Source organism: Talpa occidentalis, unplaced genomic scaffold (genome assembly GCF_014898055.3).
Source record: "Talpa occidentalis isolate TD23 unplaced genomic scaffold, MPIMG_talOcc4v2.1 talOcc4.10, whole genome shotgun sequence".
NCBI lineage: Eukaryota > Metazoa > Chordata > Mammalia > Eulipotyphla > Talpidae > Talpa > Talpa occidentalis.
In genome coordinates this window covers 95495535-95514736 of record NW_023600993.1, presented here as the reverse complement: position 1 = coordinate 95514736, position 19202 = coordinate 95495535, and the positions used below count along the sequence as shown (strand labels likewise).

General features: G+C 53.3%; 1 protein-coding gene across 1 annotated transcript in view; it reads right to left on the bottom strand.

The window, feature by feature from the left end:
* TOX2 (TOX high mobility group box family member 2) overlaps positions 1-18369 on the bottom strand; it is a 95952-nt gene extending 77583 nt beyond the window's left edge. Inside the window, 1 exon segment of the mRNA XM_037499060.1 lies at positions 18271-18369. Coding sequence (XP_037354957.1) covers positions 18271-18369 — 99 coding nt within the window.
* Positions 18370-19202: the final 833 nt, after the last annotated feature.

Genomic DNA, 19202 nt, shown 5'->3' with positions numbered 1-19202 from the left:
CCTTACTCTGCTTCCCAGTGACCCCAGGCCCTTCCTAAACCATGCCCCTTAAGGAAACCTGCTGAGGGCTCAGGGCATCAAAGGCTGCTCTTGGGAGCAAGCAGGAAGCTCCCCAGGGGGGCCTGATGCTCAGATCCCCACCTGGGACACACCTCCTGGCCTGGCACATGGACACAATAGCCTAGCAGGGCTCGGAGTTAGGGGGTTGATGTTTGACTGGGGAGAAGAGTCCCCCCCCAGTTTGTGCACCCACCCTGCAGATTTATCACATCATTCTCAGAGAACTCAACCCAAAACCCTTGACCCAGCACACCAGTACCTGCTTTGGATATATGCCAGACACACCCCCCACCTTGGTCCTACATATCTGACCCTGCCCACCATCCCCTAGTCTTTTCCAACATTCAAATCCCTCCTCCAGCGTAAGAATTCCCTGAGTGCCCATGTGAATGCCAATCTCTCCCTCCTGCCAATGCCCACCAAGCCCAGCTGCCCTGGATGCCCACGGGAAAGTCAGTTCCATTCCCTGCTGAGATTGCATCACAGAGGCTGTTAAGGGCATCTGTAAACCAGTGACTTTCTCTGCCCAAGCCTGCTGAGGCTTAGGAGGAAGTGGCTCTTTACTGGGTGCTCAAATGTGCCAGGTCCCTTCTACCCCAGGGCCTTTGCACATGCTATTCTCTGCCTGGAGTGCTCCCTCTGTCCCTCCACCTAACTCCTCCTCCTCTCCCTCCAGTCACAGCTGAAGGGCCAGGGAAGTCCTCACACACTCTGCAGTTCTAGCTTCACCTGCATGCTCATGTGTTTCATTACGTGACCAGAAGCCACAAAGGCACAGCTCTACGTTCATCTTGTTCCCTCTTGTTCCCCCTGGAGTCCTGCCACAGCACCTGGCCCCCAGCGGGGCTTGCTAAGTGTGTGTTGTCTGAAAGAGCGAGGATGACCGTGGCAGGTTGTGGTGAGCCCGGGTGCCCTTGCACACGTGCCCTCTGCGCTGTGGTGCTGCAGCGCCTCTCATCAAGAGGTGGCTCTGTTTCTTCACACCTGGAAGCCAGGTTTGGCCCTGTGACTTCATTTGGCCAATGAGAAAGCAGCAAACGTGCCACCAGCAGAGACTTGGAAAGCGCTTGCTCAGTGGGGCACGCTCTCTCTTGTGCTGGGATTCCCGGAGCAGCGCAAGCAGCCCGAGCCGTCCTGCTGGAGAGCGAGAGACGACAGGGACAGCTGACCCAGCAATCAGCCACCACCCCCACCACCTCCAGCGGCTGCCAACTGCCAGACAGGTGAGTGAGGCCATCCTAGGTGAGCCGGCTGCCAGGTGACCAGCTACCTGACCACAGATGCAGGAGAGCACGCTACAGAGACCATAGGTGCAGCCCAGAGAGCTTCGGGTCAAGCTCAGATTGCGAGATAAAAGGTAGTTCTCCTGAGACGCGTGTTTTGTGTGGCTTCTGTGCAGCAGCAGATAACAGACACCGAGCTCATAGACGAACACTGGCTGGGATGTGCTCACACCTGAAGAACATGGGTCTGGGCTACACAGCACCAGACTGAGAGCAGTGAAAGCCTCCGGGGAGGTGGGAACCCACAGAGGGTCACGATCAGGCCAGGGCTTGGGCCCTGCTGGCCTGTGACTTTAGTGTGAGGCTGAACAAGGTCTGCGCTCTCCACGGTGGGAATAATGCACCCTGTACCAAGTCTTCTCGAGTGCGAGGGTTGGGCAGTCCACAGGGGGTATGCCCAAAAGCCTGCGGAGACCCACCCCACCATCAGACTGCTGGGAAGGTTCCCAAGGGCACCTCTGGGGAAGATGCCAGTATGAGGAGTGGGTGGGGTTCTCCAGGGCCCTGGAGGAGGCGGGGTGGGAGAGCAGGGCCCCTATGATCTCTCTGCTTTGGGAAAGGAAGCTCCTGGCTGGTGCTGAGTCAGAAACAGTGGGAAGGGCAGCAGCCCCTCTTCAGAGGCCCCACCCGGGGTGTGAACCCCTCATCCTGGAGTGAGCCCCTCAGAGGCCCTCCAAGGGGATGTCCATGACCTTTGCAAAACTGAATGCAATAACCAAGTCCTATGTGCCAAGCGGACCCTAGGGCCAGCCCCGGAGGCTGCAATAATCCAGACGCGTGTTTGGACAGGAGACACCCTGCAAAGCTCGGTCAGCTCTGCCTGTCGCCTGAGGAGGGAAGCGGTTCACCTTTTGCTAATCGCCCTAATTCATTTTTTATTACTAACTTTCCTGTTTTCTATTTGCCGACTGATTGAAGATATTACCAAAGGCATTTAAACAGCATCAGGCCACACCACAATGGCAAACATAACTCCTTTTATTGAAATCGGCATTAATATACATATAATTCCCTGCTCACAAAGACCTCGTGGTCCACATGCTAGACCCTAAGTGAAGGCAGGTTTGATGAGCGGAATATGCCCAACTGAAGATTTTCCAAGGACAGTAAGCTGTGCGGGAGGGCCTGATCATGCTGTCAGTAAACACAGAAGACCCTGCTGGGCAATGCATGGCGACCCAAACCATGCCTCGTAAGGAGGACCCACCTGCTCCACCTTTGACCCGTAGCCAACAGCCTGGGACTCATCCTTGACACCCCCTCTCTGTCACACCCACATCCCACCTATCCCCAAATCTCATACATTCTGCCTCCACTTATCTCCCATCCGCCTTCTCTCCCACCCCACTCCACCACCCCAGTCCAAGCCCACAGCGTTCAGCAGAACATTCCGCAGTCAGGGGAATATTCTATAACTGTATGTCCCAAAAGGGCTCACCCACAGAGGTTGCAGAGCACTTGATATGTGGCTAGTGAAACTGAGGACTAAATCTGATTTGATTTGAAATAGCCCCGTGTGGCTAGTGGCCACCACACTGGACAGCACAGCCCTGCGTCAGCATCAATCCTCTTCTGGACCACAGTGACCACATCCCCACTGAACTCCCACATGCACTCTTGGTCCCATCTGACATTGTCCCAGAATCTCACACAGACTCTTCTCAACTATTCCCCACCCTTGAGGCCAAGTCCACGCTCCTGGACATGGCCTTCAAGGCCCTATCTCCAAGGGACAGCAAGCATCCCAGCTCCTAGGGCACCAATGGGGAGGACAGGAACACACAGGACAGCAGCCAAGGCCCCCCAGAGGGGGTGGCATTTAAGCAGAAGCTGAAAGACATGCCTGTAGAGTTTGCCAGTAGGTGCCAGAGGAGCCGCAGCAAGCACCGCTCCGGCAGATACACACGTGAGCCAAGGGCAGAAGACACCCTGGGAAGCTGATGCGCAGGCTGCAGGTGGGCCAGAAGCAGCAACACGACTGTTAGAGCAGAAAGACCGGCTCGGGGGTCCTGGCCAGGTGGGTGGAACACTGCAACACTGAATATTAAGAAGGAAAGTTTCAAAGAAATGCTGTTCTTGAGTCTACATAGGGGGTAGTCTTGGGTGACGTCTGCCACCTCCTAAACTTTTGAGCAGGTTTCACACTCTTCATAAACTATGGTTTAATAAAACGAAAGGGGTGATCACTTGAGGAGAGAAGTCATGAAAAGTCTGGCTTGCTCTACAGAAGCGTTCCCACGGGCTAGAGACTTCCTTATCTCTGAAGGCCAGGCTGACTGTGCCCCAGCCACCAAGCAACTGCAAGTGGTGCCTCCCTCCGAAGATGGCAAGGTCACCACCTGCAGGCACAGGGGAAGTGGACAAAACAGGGGGGTGGAGGCTGCCAGCCTTTGTCCTGCAGAGTCAAGCATTGATGAAAAAGCATAAGGACAAGGATGTCGAAGTCAGCTTTTCGACTCCCGTTTCAACTGTCTTCCTTAGGCTCAGCTGGAGGAGAGAGTGGCGCATTGTTATCATGAGAATTCTCAGTTATTAGCATTTCTGGCCCCAGACACATTTACGTCTTTAATCCTCCTGGTTACTGTGCCCAAATAAGTCAAGTCCAGAGAGGGAGACTGAATTATTCTTGGAAACACAGCCTGGAATATGTTACCACAGTCATCTCTGGAAGACAGAAGTGCCACGTGGACCCAGTCATCCTCCCTGCTACTTTTATTGAGCACCTACTACAAAGGAGACAGCATACAAAGGGGCTGGAGACTCCGTGGTGAAGAAAACCAATCTAACCCTAGAGATTGGAAAGTTGACCTTTCTCCAGGGGCAAGAAACACTCCAGTCATGTCCCAGATATATCAAGCAATGGGGAAAAATATATACTAGAAGCAATGCAAGAGAGAAACAGGGTAACTCCATAAACTAGGGGGTAAGAGTCTTTGAGACAATGCGGATAAAGCTGAGCCCTGAAGGCTGAGCGAGAGCCAGCCGTGTGAAGGCAAGAACTCACCAGGCAAAGCAAACAGGGAACAGCGCATGCAAAATCCCTCAAGTAAAAAAAAAAAAAAAAGCATGGGAGCGGGGGAGGGGAGGTGCTGGAAAACAGCAAGAAGACCTCTGGGTAGGATGGATTCAACTGGCTTTGCTCGCCACCACATGCCAGCATCGTGTGGAGCCTGGTACCACAGACAGAACAGCTGGGAGCAAGTCTGGAAAAGCAGGCAGGGGCTAGACCACACAAGGACCTGTGAGCTACAAAAGACATTTGATGCTATCTGCGCTCCAGGGAAAGCCATGGAAGGCTTAAGCAGAGGTCTGATAGGTTGTTAAGAGTTCAGCAGCTCTAAGAGAGAACCAACGAATGGTTTTGCCCAGAGAAATGACAGGGTCCAATTTACACATCAGAAAGAGCTTGACAGTGGCCAGGATGTCCCCTGGGCTCATCCTGATGTGTGACTTATGGTCACCGGATAGTAAATGTCTTCAAAGTGCACTGAAAGCTAAGCATTCCCAGCTGGGAGGTGGGAGGTGGCCACCTTTCAGAGAAGCAAGACAAAGCAGCAAATGACGGGCCATGTTAACGGAGCATCAGGCAGGCTGTCGCCAGATGGAAAATTGTCCCAGAGAACGCCTCGACAGGGTCGTGGCTTATTGTTAATGTCGAGCCATTAGGAAAACACAATTATGTGCTTCACTGATACTGTACAGCATAATCCAGGACGGCATGCAAACATTTACTGCTCCATCCAAAGGAGAGACAGGACGGCGAGCAGGAGAGCATCGCAGGAACGTAGGCATCAAACTCGGGGGGCGGGGTGCAGTCCCCTTGGGTGTCACTTTTTTCTCTGTCTCACTTAAAATCAAAGCCTGGCTCTTAAACACCCATAGACAGATTTGGAAAAGGAATGAAAATTAACTGTCCCAGGGGTGTGAACATGCATTATCTCATGAATAGGAAAGCGCTGTTAGTCCCATTTTGTAGATGAAAAAACCAAGGTCCAGAGATACTGAGTAGCTCTCCAATGTCTGTGATCTCCTCTCCAGCCTCACCTGACATTCTCGTTCCTTCCTAGGCTGGCTCACATGCTATTCCTTCCATCTGGAATGCTTTTTCCCACCTTCTTTGCCTGGTAGATTCCCCTTCAAGCATAGGTCAGATGTCCCCTCCTCTGAGAAGCCTTCGCTGGCCTGGCCTGGAGCTCCCTCATCCATTTGGAATTGCTCATTTGTGCCTGTCTCTCTCAAATAATACTGTGGCTCCTCAAGGGCAAGGACCAGGTTTAATCACCTGTTTGTGTCTGGCATCTCCTGCAAATCCCTGCATATAACAGACACCAAACGTTCTTTGGATGGCTGAATGAAGGAATGAATGAATTCTTAATAAGTTGCAAAGCCAGGATTTGGTCCCAAGCCAGCATGACTCCAAAATATATCTATTGACCAGAGTTTGTGTGTTTTCTTATATAGATCAATCAGATTGCACACACAAGCATGAATATATTAGAGGACACACTGTGGGCGTCCCTCCTAAAGAGATACTGAAAAGCACCACCCCCGGGGGGAGGGCGAAATAAGATGGTGAATATGGGTAACTGTCGAGCAGAACTCCCCCTGGAAACCTGATAAATTTAGGATGTTAACTTTGTGACCAGGCAACTTGGCTTATGGTAAAAATGACCCCGGAGTTTAAGTTGCTTCTGGATTGAAAGGAATTATAATTAAGATATAAATATCTATTAAAAAGCTATATTTTAGGTTGTACGCAATTCAGTGACTCTTACACCTGGAAAGTACTTTGCAGGGACCTCTGAAGGACAATGAAGCTGTTACAAGAGACATGGGTCCTTTGGGGATGAGGCCTCCAAGTCAGGGTGCAAGATCACCTATGTGGGTGTCATTCCTTTGCACCTGAAATGAACTAAAACCTGGATGGGGGTGAGCAGTCGGCAAAGCAGAGCACTCCTGGCCACCTGTGGAGTTTTTGCAGAGATTTCTGTAGAAACTGCTCCCACAAAGAGGAACAAATTGAATGCCCCGATGGTAGACTACAATTCCTGTCCCAGCTTTTTCAAGGACACCACTACCAGTTGTCCCTGGGGTGAGTCTGTGGGGTCTGAAAGTTTAATTGAACCTTAAATGGCCCCTATGGAAAGCTGCAATGAGAAACAAGGGGACTAGAGAGAAAAGAGGCCATCCCAACCCAAACCACCACTACACCTATTTTGAACTGGAAATTTCCTTAATAAAAGACATAAAAACCTAAGAAGGAGCCCATGTTTGTTGGCCCAAAGAGGGACCAGGTGACCTGAACAGGGTTTAGCAGCACAATAAGGAAGTGAATGTCTTACTCAGTCTCCCAGAGGACTCACCATAAACCTGAGATGCAAGTGTGGTTATATGAGAAAACATGTTCAGAGAAGTTAAGTGACAGGTCCAAAGTCACACAGCTTGCAAGTGCCAGAACATGAACCTGGGCACTTCCATCCAACTCAAAATCCCATTTGAATCCACCATCTGATTTTGCATAAAAATTAACTTACAGTTCAAGTGGACATAGAGAACAGAGAAAGCATGAGGGGTGGGTGGAGGGACCTCCTTAAATCATGCAGGTAGCACTCAGTAGGCACTCAGTAAATATCTGCAGATACATGAGCAAGAAAAGGCCCAGGGTCCGTCTGCCAGCATTTCAAGTTCAGTTCAAGTCAAAACACAGCACAATGGAACAATCAAATTTATGCATGAGATTGACCCTGGGTTATACTACTGAGTTGGATTCATTTCCAACAAGTTTCTAAATCATTTCTGCAAATTAGGCCCAACTTTGAGATAAGCACGTTTTAATTAGCTGTAATATAAAGGCATTCTATTAACAAATGAAGTTTCAAGTTGAAAACCGAGGCAGAAGGCTCAGCGGGAAAGCCCTGGCCCCTAAAAGAGCCCAGCCATGCACAATGAAAACAAGAGGTACAATGGCCCACCTTTCCAACCCCCCAGGGGGCCTGCACCTGGCACCGAGGAAGCTGCAGAGAGATGGGCAGAAAGAGTATAGTCCAAAGGCCAGGATTACCTCTGCCGTCTTCTGTAACTTGATCAATGGGGGTCTCAGTTTTCTCACCTATAAAATGGGTACATGTGTGTCCAGTACTGCTCTTATGAAAAACCTAACAAGAAGACCTGAGTGAATGTACCTGGGAAAAGGTAAATGCTCAGGGGTTACTTTGTGCTTACTTCTACCTGACTTTTTGCCACAAAATTTAAAAGTAAACAAATCAGTGAGAGGGGAATTTTGGTACAAGATGGCTGACAAAGTACATACTATTTATCTCTCCTCTCTTCTAAACTCCACTAGAATGACAAAAAAGAGATGCATGACTAGTCATAATTCACATTCATATACACACACACACATATGCATAATTTGCATATATACACATATATCATAATTCGGATGGATGGACAGAGAGACAGACAGGTAGATAAAAATGGAACAACTTCATAAGAGCTCAAAGGAGAACTAGAAAAGACTGGATTTGAAACACTGAGAGTGTGCTGGAAAGTAAGAGCAAGAGACAGACTGACAAGGAAACCTGTCAGCTCTAAAGAATCAGCACAAAGGGGCCTCCCCGGTAGCACAGTGGGTTGAGCGCAGTACTGTGAGCGCCGTGCTGTGAAGCTGTCCACAGCCTCTGTAGTGCAGGTTCGATTCCCAGCCAGCCAGGGAGATGCCCACATGGCGCGGCAGACTTCTCCTGTCTCACCCACTGCTCCCCTCGGCAGTGTTTTCAGTCCATCTGCCTGTTCTGTTCCCCGCTCTGTCTCTGGTGAATCCTCTCACCCTCCTGCACCTCTGGCCTGTATCCCAGTTCTTATATAAATAAATAAATCTTAAAAAAAAAAAAAAGAATCAGCACAAAGCCTCAGGGAGAGCTACTTTCCTAACTGGGACTCCAGAAAATCCCCGGAGAGAGGCAGCAGGGACGCAAGCACTGGGCAAGGGAGGAGATCAGACTTCTAAGTTAGGTCTTAGGGTCTCCAGGCTACAGCCAAGGAGATTTTCCAAGTAAAGTGAGACATCTACTGAGGGGTTCCTGCTATGGTGGGCATGAGGCACAAAATCAAGTGAATCACTGCCCACAGATACCTGCTGGGCTACAGAGAGACAGGTGCCCCAATCTCAGGTGAACCTATCCCACTCTCTAGAACAAGTTCCCAGCTTCCAGCATCCACCCATATACCACACTCAGGGCACCTAAAATCAACATTTACATTGCCTACCCACATGATCATGGCTTTCCCAGGTGTTGAGGAAACTTGAGACCACAGGGAAGATCAAAGGAAACCCCTGCAGACAAATAAATGTCAACCAAGAATCAGCAGGCATTTGTAGGAAATAAAAGGCCTAATAGTGAACAGAAGAACGAACCACCAAGAAAGCAGAGTTAATGCAGGAAACAGAAGATAACTTTTTAAAAACTGAATTATCTTCAAAAAGAGTCAAGACGGGCCTCCCTGGTGGTGCAGCAGTTGAGCGCTGGGTTGCGAAGCAGCCCACAGCCTGTGCAGCACTGGTTCGATCCCTGGCCACAGGCGAGGGTCCCACATGGCACGCAGACCTCTCCTGCCACCCGCTGCTCCCCTCAGCAGTGTACTTCATCAGCCTGCCTGCTTTGCTCTCCCCTCTGCCTCTGGTGAATTCTCTCACCCTCCCGTGCTTCTGACTGTACCCAATGCTTGTATAAATAAATAAATAAATCTTTAAAAAAAAAAAGTCAAGACAATTACATATCCTCTAAAAGGCGGGGGGGCTGCTGTGATATAAGATCAATCAAGGAATATTACAGATTCTAGGAAATGAAAAAGTGATTACAGAAACAGAAACAATAAAAGTAATAGAAGTGTGACGTGAAGACAGGACTGGAGTCCACCCACCAAACCCCCTCTGTGGTTAGCCTGAGGTGAGCAAGGCTGAGAGTATAATGAGAGGGAGTCCCTGTTCCCATTATATTTGAATACATTTCTGTGTGTTTTATAAGGAGCAAGATCATTTTGAGAAAGAAGAATGATGAGACTCAAAAAAAAGGAAGAAAATGATTTTTGTTAAGTGAAATGAAATTGGAAGTGAGTTCATGAACAAAAGCCGACATGATATCCTATGTTAAGTCTCCCATGGCCTATTCATCAGCCTCTGAGCTTCCTGGTAAAGAGAATGGGGAAGGACAAAGCCACTGACACTGAAACGATATGGAGGCAGACTCGGGGCCAAGAGCCGCTTGTCGGAAAATGTGACCGGCCTCTAGTCCAAGGAGAAAGCCCCGGCACCCTCCCAGAGGTGGCTCCCTCAGGCATGGCCCAGAAATCAATCTGGAGTTGTCCCCACCACCCTGGAAAACGTGTGACATCTCAGTATAAGAGTGCTGGAGACCTACCTGGAAAACGTAGGAGAATCTCCACTCGAGTCCCCAGAAAATTCTACTAATTGTCTTCGCTCTGACCACAGAAGCAGCTATCCTGCATCTCTGACTCACATCATTAGCAGAGAAGAAGAATCTTCAGCAAGTGACTGCAAGTCTCTAAAAATCATAAACATGCTGGGCCTGGATTTCCTGAGACCCAAGAAGATGAGTTTTCCCCTCAAGGTGTATCTCTCTGAAATGGACACTACACAGTCATCTGACAACTGCTGGGACTGTCCGCTGGGCTCACCCCGCACTGAGAACTGCTGTCTGCCACAGGGAACCACCGGTCCGAGGGGCTGCCTGTAGCCACTGACAGGGCGATGTGAGAAGCAAAGGCATGGGCAGCCTCCCGGCCTCCGTCTGAGACAACTCTCGAGAGCCAGCTCAGCTGCAGAGCTCCCCATGGCATGGCATGTTCCAAACCGTCTTCTCCCGCCTCCCAGTCATGCTTCCTTCACTTTACAGGTGTGCCTTCTGGGGCTTCCTCCCAAATAAGCCTTCCACAGACTCCATCTCAGAGCTATATCCAGAGAACCCAACGTCAGGCTCTCGCCAAGGTGAAGGACACTCTCCCCATCACCTCTAGGGGGCAGAAGAAGACAGGAGTTTTGGGGACACCTGACAGTCCCAGCCAGAGCTCCATGCCTCAAGCCAGCAATACATGCCCGGAGTGCTAGCCCAACGTGGGAAAATCCTCCCATTTTCTCACCTAGAACCGTGATCTTTTAAGTCTGCTCCCCTGACCACTGGCGCCAGCGGCATCAACTTCTTAGCCATTCAGATTCTCAGCCCTCCCCAGACCTACTGAGGCAGACTTCCAGGAGTGGCCCCCAGCAATCTATATTAACACCCCCCAGGTGGTCCTGTGGTTGCACTAAAGTTTGGGAAGCAGAGCATCCCTGACTACTGGGGACAATCAAACACACGTCATTAAACCTCCCCCATCAGCAGAAGACCAAGAGACCGTCGCTGGCAACAGTCTGATCCAGCAAGGAGAAACATCCTCAACTCTGCAATGCACCTCTGGCTCCTATGTACTCTTCTGCTTCAATCCCAATTCTCTGGCTGCAGCCCTCTTTCTGACATCTCTCCTGGTGTCCTAGATGCCCTGCAGGTGGGTATCCCTGCTTGAGCCTGATAGTAACCCCAACCACGCTCCAAATCCCCTCCAAGATCTTCCCTCCACGGCACGTGCCCCCCATGTAGCCTTTCTGGTGTTTCCTGTAAAGCTCACAGTGTGAAACCTTCCCACACCTCTTGCACTGTGACTTCCCCAGACAATTATATATTTAATTATGACTCTGCACTTTGAGCCAATATATCACAGATCCACATGTCCTTTCATCTAGTAAATATAAGCTTCCGGTTGAGTCATTCAGCCTTCAGAACAGTGCTGAATCCCCCCAGCGCACAGTAGTCAGTCAACAGAAACCCAGGGAACATCTGAAAACCAGCAGTAAACAGGTTATCACAGATTGAGAAACCATGGTCTTGTTGCTCCTTCTAGCAGGCACCAGAAGTGGCAATTGTACAGCAGCAAGTTTAAGCATCAGGATAATTGATCAAAATGTATTATCTCATGTTATACAACATGTTTTCACTAAGATACAAAATTACAATTTATCACGACTCATTAACTTAATAACTACTCACCATATGGTTTAACTGCTGCTCCTAACCACACTGAAAAATCACTCTGTGCATTTTTGGTCCCTGTAAATAAGGTGACCGTCAACCACGTGGACACAGGATTTACTGGTGGGGTCACACGGGAACGAAAATACTGGGCAGAATGCAGAAGCCCTAAAGCTCTGCTACTCTGGTTAACCCCCACCACACATTCTAGATCAGTGATTCTCAAACAGGTGTGATTTTGCCCCCCCCCCGGGGTATTTAGCAAAGTGGGGAAACATTTTTGGTGACCATCATCAGGGAGAGGATACTACTGGCAGCAGCTGGTAGGGGCCAGGGATACAATTGCATTTTCTTTAATGCACAAGACAATCCACAACCAGGAATTCTCCTATCAGGTCCAAGATGTCAGTAGTGTCAGGGCTGGGAAACACTGTTCTAGATGACAGGGAACTTCTCTCTCTGCGACTTTGGTCTGAGCTTCATAGCAACAATGTGAGGAAGGCGCTACTGTCCCCTTTTGCAGATGGGGAACCTGAGGCCTAGAGCAATCGTAAGGTTGCCAGCCCATACCCGTGGTGTAACTGGGATTTGAAGGTAGGTTTCTAATCTCACCTTCCTTCCCACACAGAATTAAGAAGGGAACAGACACAGAGGAAATGAACAGCAAGCTGTCAATGCAGAACCCTGAACAGTCTAACAAGAGACGTCTTAAAACTGGAAGCCCCAGGAAAATTAGGTTCGTAGGCCCAGGCCTGGAAATGCCCCAGGTTAGAAAAGGCAGGCACTTCCCCACCAGACCACCCCCTCAGTGCTGAAACTAGGTTCCTCTCCCATTTTAACTCGAATTGTGCTGCTCTTTGTGAATAGAAATGAAAGTATTTCCTGCTGGGGCCCAGGGTTATATACACATGATCCCTAGCCCTCACTGGCAGCCCCACTAGAGGTGCTCATGTGTCCATTTTGCAGTTGAGATTGAAGCACAGGCAGGTTAAATAACTTGCCCGTGCAGACAATGGTGAAGAATGCCTTCAAAGCCAGGTCTGCTGGGTTCCAGTATCTCCGCTGCCTTCAACTGCAAGAAGTCGGAGAAACAAAATAGATGGTCCTACAGAATCCCTGGGGTCTGGCAGCCAGCTGCAGGGAGGTCCTTGGGACGAGGGTGGGATGTGGGGCTTGGCCCATGTGAAGGCTCAGAGCTGCTCTTCCCGCCTTTCTGGCTGCTCGCCCAGCTGGACTCAGCAAAGACGGTCTAGGAAAGGCAGGTCAGCCAAAGACTCCTGGCCCCTGCCCTGGCCTGGCCACGATGTGTTCACCACAAAGTCTTGAGATTATAAGAGCCAAAGAGACACTCTATTCCTCAAACTACAGAGGACATGTGGCCATTGGTTCATTCATTCATTATTTGTTGAGCACCTGTGATGTGCAGGCAGCTCTGGGGATACAAAGGCCAAGGCAGACACAGTGGTTCCTGCTCTAGGAAGCTTCTAAGGACCCATCTCCTCACAAAGCGGTATCATCCTCTTCCTCCCCAGGGCACCAGACTCTACAAGACACAGACAGTCTCTACTTCATTACATGTCCACACCACAGCGCCCTCTGCCACTAGGCTAATGGTGGCGGGTTTGCTTTCACAGCAGGCGGAAGAGGGTCGGAGAAAGGCAGCATGCTCAAGATCAGCCAGCCCACGGGTAGCAGCAGGGCCTGGCCTGGGCTGCTGCTCCTGCCATTGGAAAGAGTCACCAGTGTGGTCCTAAAGAAACCTTGGTAACAGGCTGGGGGAGGGGCCGTGGGAACACACTTAGATGGGCAAAAAGACACGGGCATCTTTCCCATCCCCAGTGGAGAGCCCACTGGGCCCAGGGCCCCTTCCACAGGACCCACCACAGCCACCTGTGTCCCTGCAGAGAGAAGCTGAGGAAACCTCACCCACTGGGGATGCTGAGCAGGACTCCCACATCTCAAGGCCAAGTGAGGCACGAACAGCAACTCCCACTCCACAGATTTCCATCATGAGGAGACGCAGTCACTCACTAACAGTTTGTCTCTATCTCACCCAGCTACAAGCTGCTGTGCCCAGAGCTATGAGGAGGAGAGTAGAATCATTCACCCACCAACACACATTCACTAATTATGGGTCAGGCACTGGGCCAGGAGCTGGGCATGGCTCCTGCCTGCAAGAGCCACAAAAACCTGCACATAAACAATCACACCGCAGCTACACGGCCTGGCCTCTGGGCCAGCAGCAGCTGCCGCTGGGAGCTAACCAGACATGCAAATTCTCAGGGTTCCAGCCCAGACCAACTGAATCTGAATCTCTGGGGCTGGAGCCTAGGAATCTGCTTTTATAATTTTGTCAGATTCTTAATGTGTACATCAGCAGCTGGAGAAACACTGGTCTAGACAAGACCTTCCCCAACCTCCCTATTTAAAACCGCAAGTCAGCCCCAAGACGAACAAGGAGTGGGTGAGTGTGTGCCAAGAACTTCGCTATGGCCTTAAAACACTACATGGGGAAAATGGTACCCAGGTTGGTCTTGACGGATGTTCAAAACAGGGATGAAGGATGCTTGGAACACAGAACTAAGCCTCTTCCTGGAAGAAGTTCCAGGTGGCTGATGCCACCTCTATCTAATTACTAGCTGGTATTTGCCAAGAACTATCCTAGCCTCCATCAACTCACTAAACTCTCCTGAGCCTCAGAGGGAGGGTAGTAGTCTACCACAACAACAAGGCTGGGAGGTATTAAACAACTTGCTCCAGACACATAAGACTTGTGTAAGAATGTTCACAGTTTTGGGGCCTCCCCAGTGGCGCAAAGGTTAGGTGTCAGCACTATGAAGCTATCCGCAACTACTGCAGCACAAGTTCAAGCCCCAGCCAGGGAGCTGACCCACATGGTGCAGCAGACCTCTCCTGTCTCACCTGCTGCTCCCCTCAGCAGTGTATTTCATCAGTCTATCTGTTCTGTTCCCCACTCTGTCTCTGGTGAATCCTCTCACCTCCCCCACTGTACCCCCGGTACCTCTGGCCTGTACCCCAGTTCTTCTATGCATAAATAAATAAATCTTTAAAAAAAAAAAAGAAAAGAATGTTCACACTTTTATTTAAGATAGCCCCAGACTGGAAACAAACCCAAATGTCCATCAGCAGGTAAACAGATAAACCAAATGAGTTAGATTCATACCATGAAACATTACTTGGTAATAAAATGGAACATGCTGTGGATAAACAAGAAGAATGAATTTTAACAACACTACTATGAGAAAAAAGGAATCAAGCACAAAAAACGTACATGCTGCATATGAAGTTCCAGAACTTAAAAGTACTTAGTTCACTTAGAGTAAACTAAGACAGCACTGAAAACAGAAATCAGATAAGTAGTTTCCTCTCAGGGTGGGGAGAAGGCGTGTTGCTGGAAAGGAGTATGGGGGAACTTTCTGGGGGGAGATGGAAATATTCTATATCTGGATTGAGATGGTGGTTACCATCAAAACTCAGAGAACCACACCCTAAAAATTTGCATTTTGTTGTATGTGAATCATATAGCAGTAAAAACTGAGTTGAAAATCACTGGCACTAGGTCACAAAGCCACAAGTGGAGGCTGAGCCCAGGTTTGCCCCATTCCAGTGGCCAGTTCACCCTGAGTGTCATCATTGGGCAAAGAAGCCCGGGCCATCCTCCCTGGCTGGCAGATTGCCTGCGCCAAAATCTTAGTGACAGGAGTCCATAGTTCCCCTAGGAAGAACATCACAGTCCCCCCAACCCCAAACCATGACAGAGACTTGTGGGGAGGCCAGATTAGTGTCAAAGTAGGAGTCAGCTCTGCTCTTCATTTGCTATGTAACCTATGAGAACTCTACTCCATGACTCAATTTCCCGTTCCGTGAAGCCAGGAAGGAGGGCTTCAATGGTCCCCAGCATAGGGCTACAGATCTTGGGGGCCACGAGGCTACACATCCCTCTGCTCACGAGACACTGTTATTACATGAAATAACTAAACTACCTGCCTCATATCTGGTAAGCTATTTTTCAAATGTATGCTAATATTATTGCGACTAATAAAATACCCATCTATTTCAAAGCAAAAATGAAACCATAGCAGCCTTTTGTCATTGTATATTTTCTCAAACAAAAGATACCAAAAGAACAGCCACTGCTCATGACTTGGGTTGAAAGAGGCTGGAATCTCTATGTGGAGTATTGCTAAGGGGACAGTCACCAAGGGAACGGTCGCTAAGGGCCCTTCCAGGTCAACTGCCCCTTGGTTGTCTGGTATCACTTGGGCAAATGCTCACCCTTGTGTTCTCAGGCCTGGGTCTCCTTGGGGAAAGCCTCCTGTCTGGACCCTAGGGACTGAGCCCCCAATGTGCTGGTTCTGCAGCCCAGTCTATAAATCCCAACTGTGGGGCACCTTGGGCCTCAGTTTCCCCTCCAGTGTTGAAAACAACCAGCTATAAGGACGGACCCTGGCCATTTTCCTTCCCAGCCCCTCACTATCATCTCCTGGTCAAAACAATCCCCATCCACCAACTACCAGCTCTGAAGGGGACTGTCCACTTGAGGTCTGCGACCAACAGGCCCCTGACGTGCCCCCTGCCTCCCCATTATATAACCCTGAAGGACCGTGAAGCAGGTCTCACATTCAAATGCAAGGTCAGACCTTCCTGTCCCCTGCCCTTGAGGCCCAGCAGGCCACCTGGACACACCCTTAGCTTTGGACCCAGCGCTACATCACAGACAGAAAGCGGAACCACTGGCTTCTCAACCCCTGCAGGGATGTCACCCCACCAGGCCCGAGTTTCACATGCCTCTAGGTGCTGAGTCAGAGCTTTATAGAGCATCAGAAAAAAGCAGGGGCTTCACTGAGTGCAGCTTCCCAAAGGTCCCCATATTGGCCACCCCCACCCCTCGAGCCAGCTTTCAGAATCACCACCCGAAAAGTAGCAGTCTCCGCTATGGGGTGCCCACCCACCCAGATTTTAGAGCAAATACCCAACCCCCAACCATGCCCCAAACCAGAGCCTGGAACCTTGACAACTTCATATTTAAAACAACAACAAAAAACACACACAGAAAGCCAAGGACATAGACGAGCGCCCCCACGCCCAAGTGTTCTCTCCCTCAAGACTCCACTTGCTACTTGTAATCAGTTTTCCCTCTACCCGCCTGGCAGCAGCGGGAGAACCCGTCTGTCTCCAGGACACCATCCCCCTCTTGGGCTTCTAACTTTGCCGGTCACCTAATAAAAGACAACCGCCCCCCACCCTCCGCAAAACCTCGCCGGCCGCCCACCCCGCCCCTCCGCTGCCCCGGGCCCCCGGGGTCCCCAGGCCCCACCCCCGCCCCGGGAGAACCGCGGGGGGCCTGGCCCCCAGACTGCAGAGGCCGCTCCCCGGCGCCTGAGGACGCGCCCCGAGAGGCCCAGGCCCAGAGGCCGCAGCCCCGCGGGGGACGCCCCCTTCCCGCAGCACCGCCTCAGCCAGGGCCTCGGCGAAGAGCCTACGGGGTGCGGGTGCGACCCCCGAGGTCCCCTTTCCAGCCCTCCGGCGCGCACTCACCCCTCCGCGCCGCCGGCCCGCGCGTCTGCGCCAGAGCCGCGGGGCCCCCACGCGCGCGCTCGATGCCGGCTCCGCGTGACGAAGAGCCGCGCTCGGCTCCCGCCGGCTCCGGACCCGCGCGCCCCGCGGGCGCCCCGCCGTCTGCCTTCCCAACTAAGTTGGAAAGTTGCATCCCCGGGGAGGGAGAGACGCGGGCCGCGCCTTCGCACCGCGCCGTCCCGGGCCGGGCTCGCGCGGGGAGCGGGTCGGCGCCTGCTGCGCGGGGGTCGGGGCGCGCGCGCTGCCACCCCGGGGGACGCGCGGGGCTCAGCGCCGCCGGCACGCGCCTTGGGGTGGGGGCGGCGACCTCCAAAAAAAGGGGCCGGGAGAGGTTGTCTTCAGCGCAGCCCCGGCCGGGAGCGGCGCCCGCTCTGGGTTCCCAGGAGGGGCGGCCTCGATGGCGGTGCCCACGCCGCCTCCGGAGCCCCGCGGGACAGTGGCGGCCAATTAGTAAGCGGCCCGATGAGTGCGCGGCGGCGCCGAGAAGTTAAAACCCGACGCGCGAGTGTGGACGGCCTGGGGGGGGAGGGGAGGGGCGCGCGGAGGCCGGGGCTGCCCCGAGAGCGGCCGTGACCGTCAGGGCGACCCGCGCGCCCGGGGCTCGCCGTCCGCGCGCGGCTGTGCGGCGCCCGTGGGCGCCCTGCGGGTCGTTGGGCGCGCGCGCGTGTGGCTGTCGGTCGAGGCGACTTCTTTGTGTGCCTGTCCCCAGTTGAGACGGGTGTGGGAGCGGATGGGGGCCGGGGCCGGGGTGGGCGCATCACCGTGCGCGCGGGGCGCCTTGCAAGTGGCGGCCTGGCCGTGCGTGTGGGCGAGTGCGTGTCATTGTGTATAAATGATGTCAGGGTGACTTGAGCGGGACAGTGAGACGGGGTGCGAGGTGCACGGCTGCCTGCGTGTGGCCGTGCGTCACGGTGCTTATGCATGGGGTGCTCGCGGGGGTGGGTGTCGCGGCGTCGCCGTGGAGAGACTGTCGGGTGACTTCTTCCTGCGACCCGCGCAACTCGGGCGAGCGGCGGCCGGAGGGTGTCGGGGCGAGCGCGAGCGCCCGTCGGCTGGGCTGCGGGGTGCTGTCCCCGCGCGCGGGCCCCGCCGGCGCCCCCACCCGCGTGTGCTGCGCGCGCGAGCGCCCCAAGCCGCCAGGTGACTCCAGCCGGGCGCGGCAGCCCGGGACGCTCGGGCGCGGCGCGGGGTCCGAAGGCGCGGGCCAGCCCCGCCCGCCTCGGCCCCCACCCGCCCCCGCCTACCTTGCCGCAGTGGTAATAGTCCAGGGGCGCCAGGCCGGCCGGCTCGGCCCCGGGCCGCGCGCCCACCGCGGGCGCCGAGGGGTACAGGCGGACGTCCATGGCGGGCGCGGCGGCGGCTCCCGCGGGCAGTGCCTGGGCGGGCGGCGGTGGGAGCCAGTGTGCGAGCGGGTGTGCGAGCGCGGGGGGCGGGCCGGGGGCGGCGCCCGGCGGAGCGCCCCGCCCCGCCCGCGCCCCGCCCGCGCGCGCTATTGTTCCGGCCTCGGGCGCCGCGGAGGGCCGGGGGCCCGGGCCCGGGGGGCAGGTCCCCGTTCCGGGCCCGGCGGCCGCCGGGTGCCCCGCCTGGCCCTGCGTCCCTGGAGATCCGGGTGGGTGGCCCGCCGGTCCAGACGGCCCTTGGCGTCCCGCCTGGCGCCACCCAGGGTGAGGGGAGGAGAAACCCGTGCGACACCCCTCCACAGACGTGGGCCCTCCCGTCCTGAAGATTTAGGGCGTCGCTGAGCCGCCCCAGGCGTGGGCAGGAGGGTTGGGATGAGGTCGTGACGGGAGCACCTGCGAGATGCGCGCTGCCGGCGGACCGGCCGGGCCTGAGGCTGATCTCAGAATCCTGGCCCTCCCTCCCGCCCCACGGGTCACCCGGAGAGGGACACTGGGGCTTTGCTGAGCTTTAACTCTCTCCTGACATATAGGGAAACTGAGGCAAGGACTTGGGACTTTAGTAATGGAGCTTCAGCTGAGTAGGGGCCACAGCCCGCAGAGGAGCCAGGATGAAACCGCAGGGAGATGGCAGAAGCATCCATCCCCGTTAAGAAGGCGAGAAGTGAATGGCTTAGACGCTAAAATTCTGAGGAGGGGCACAGATTCTGCACCTCCCACAGTCTCCTGGAGTGAGAGGTGAGAGGACAGAAATGGGACAGCTCCCAAGGGGGGCACAG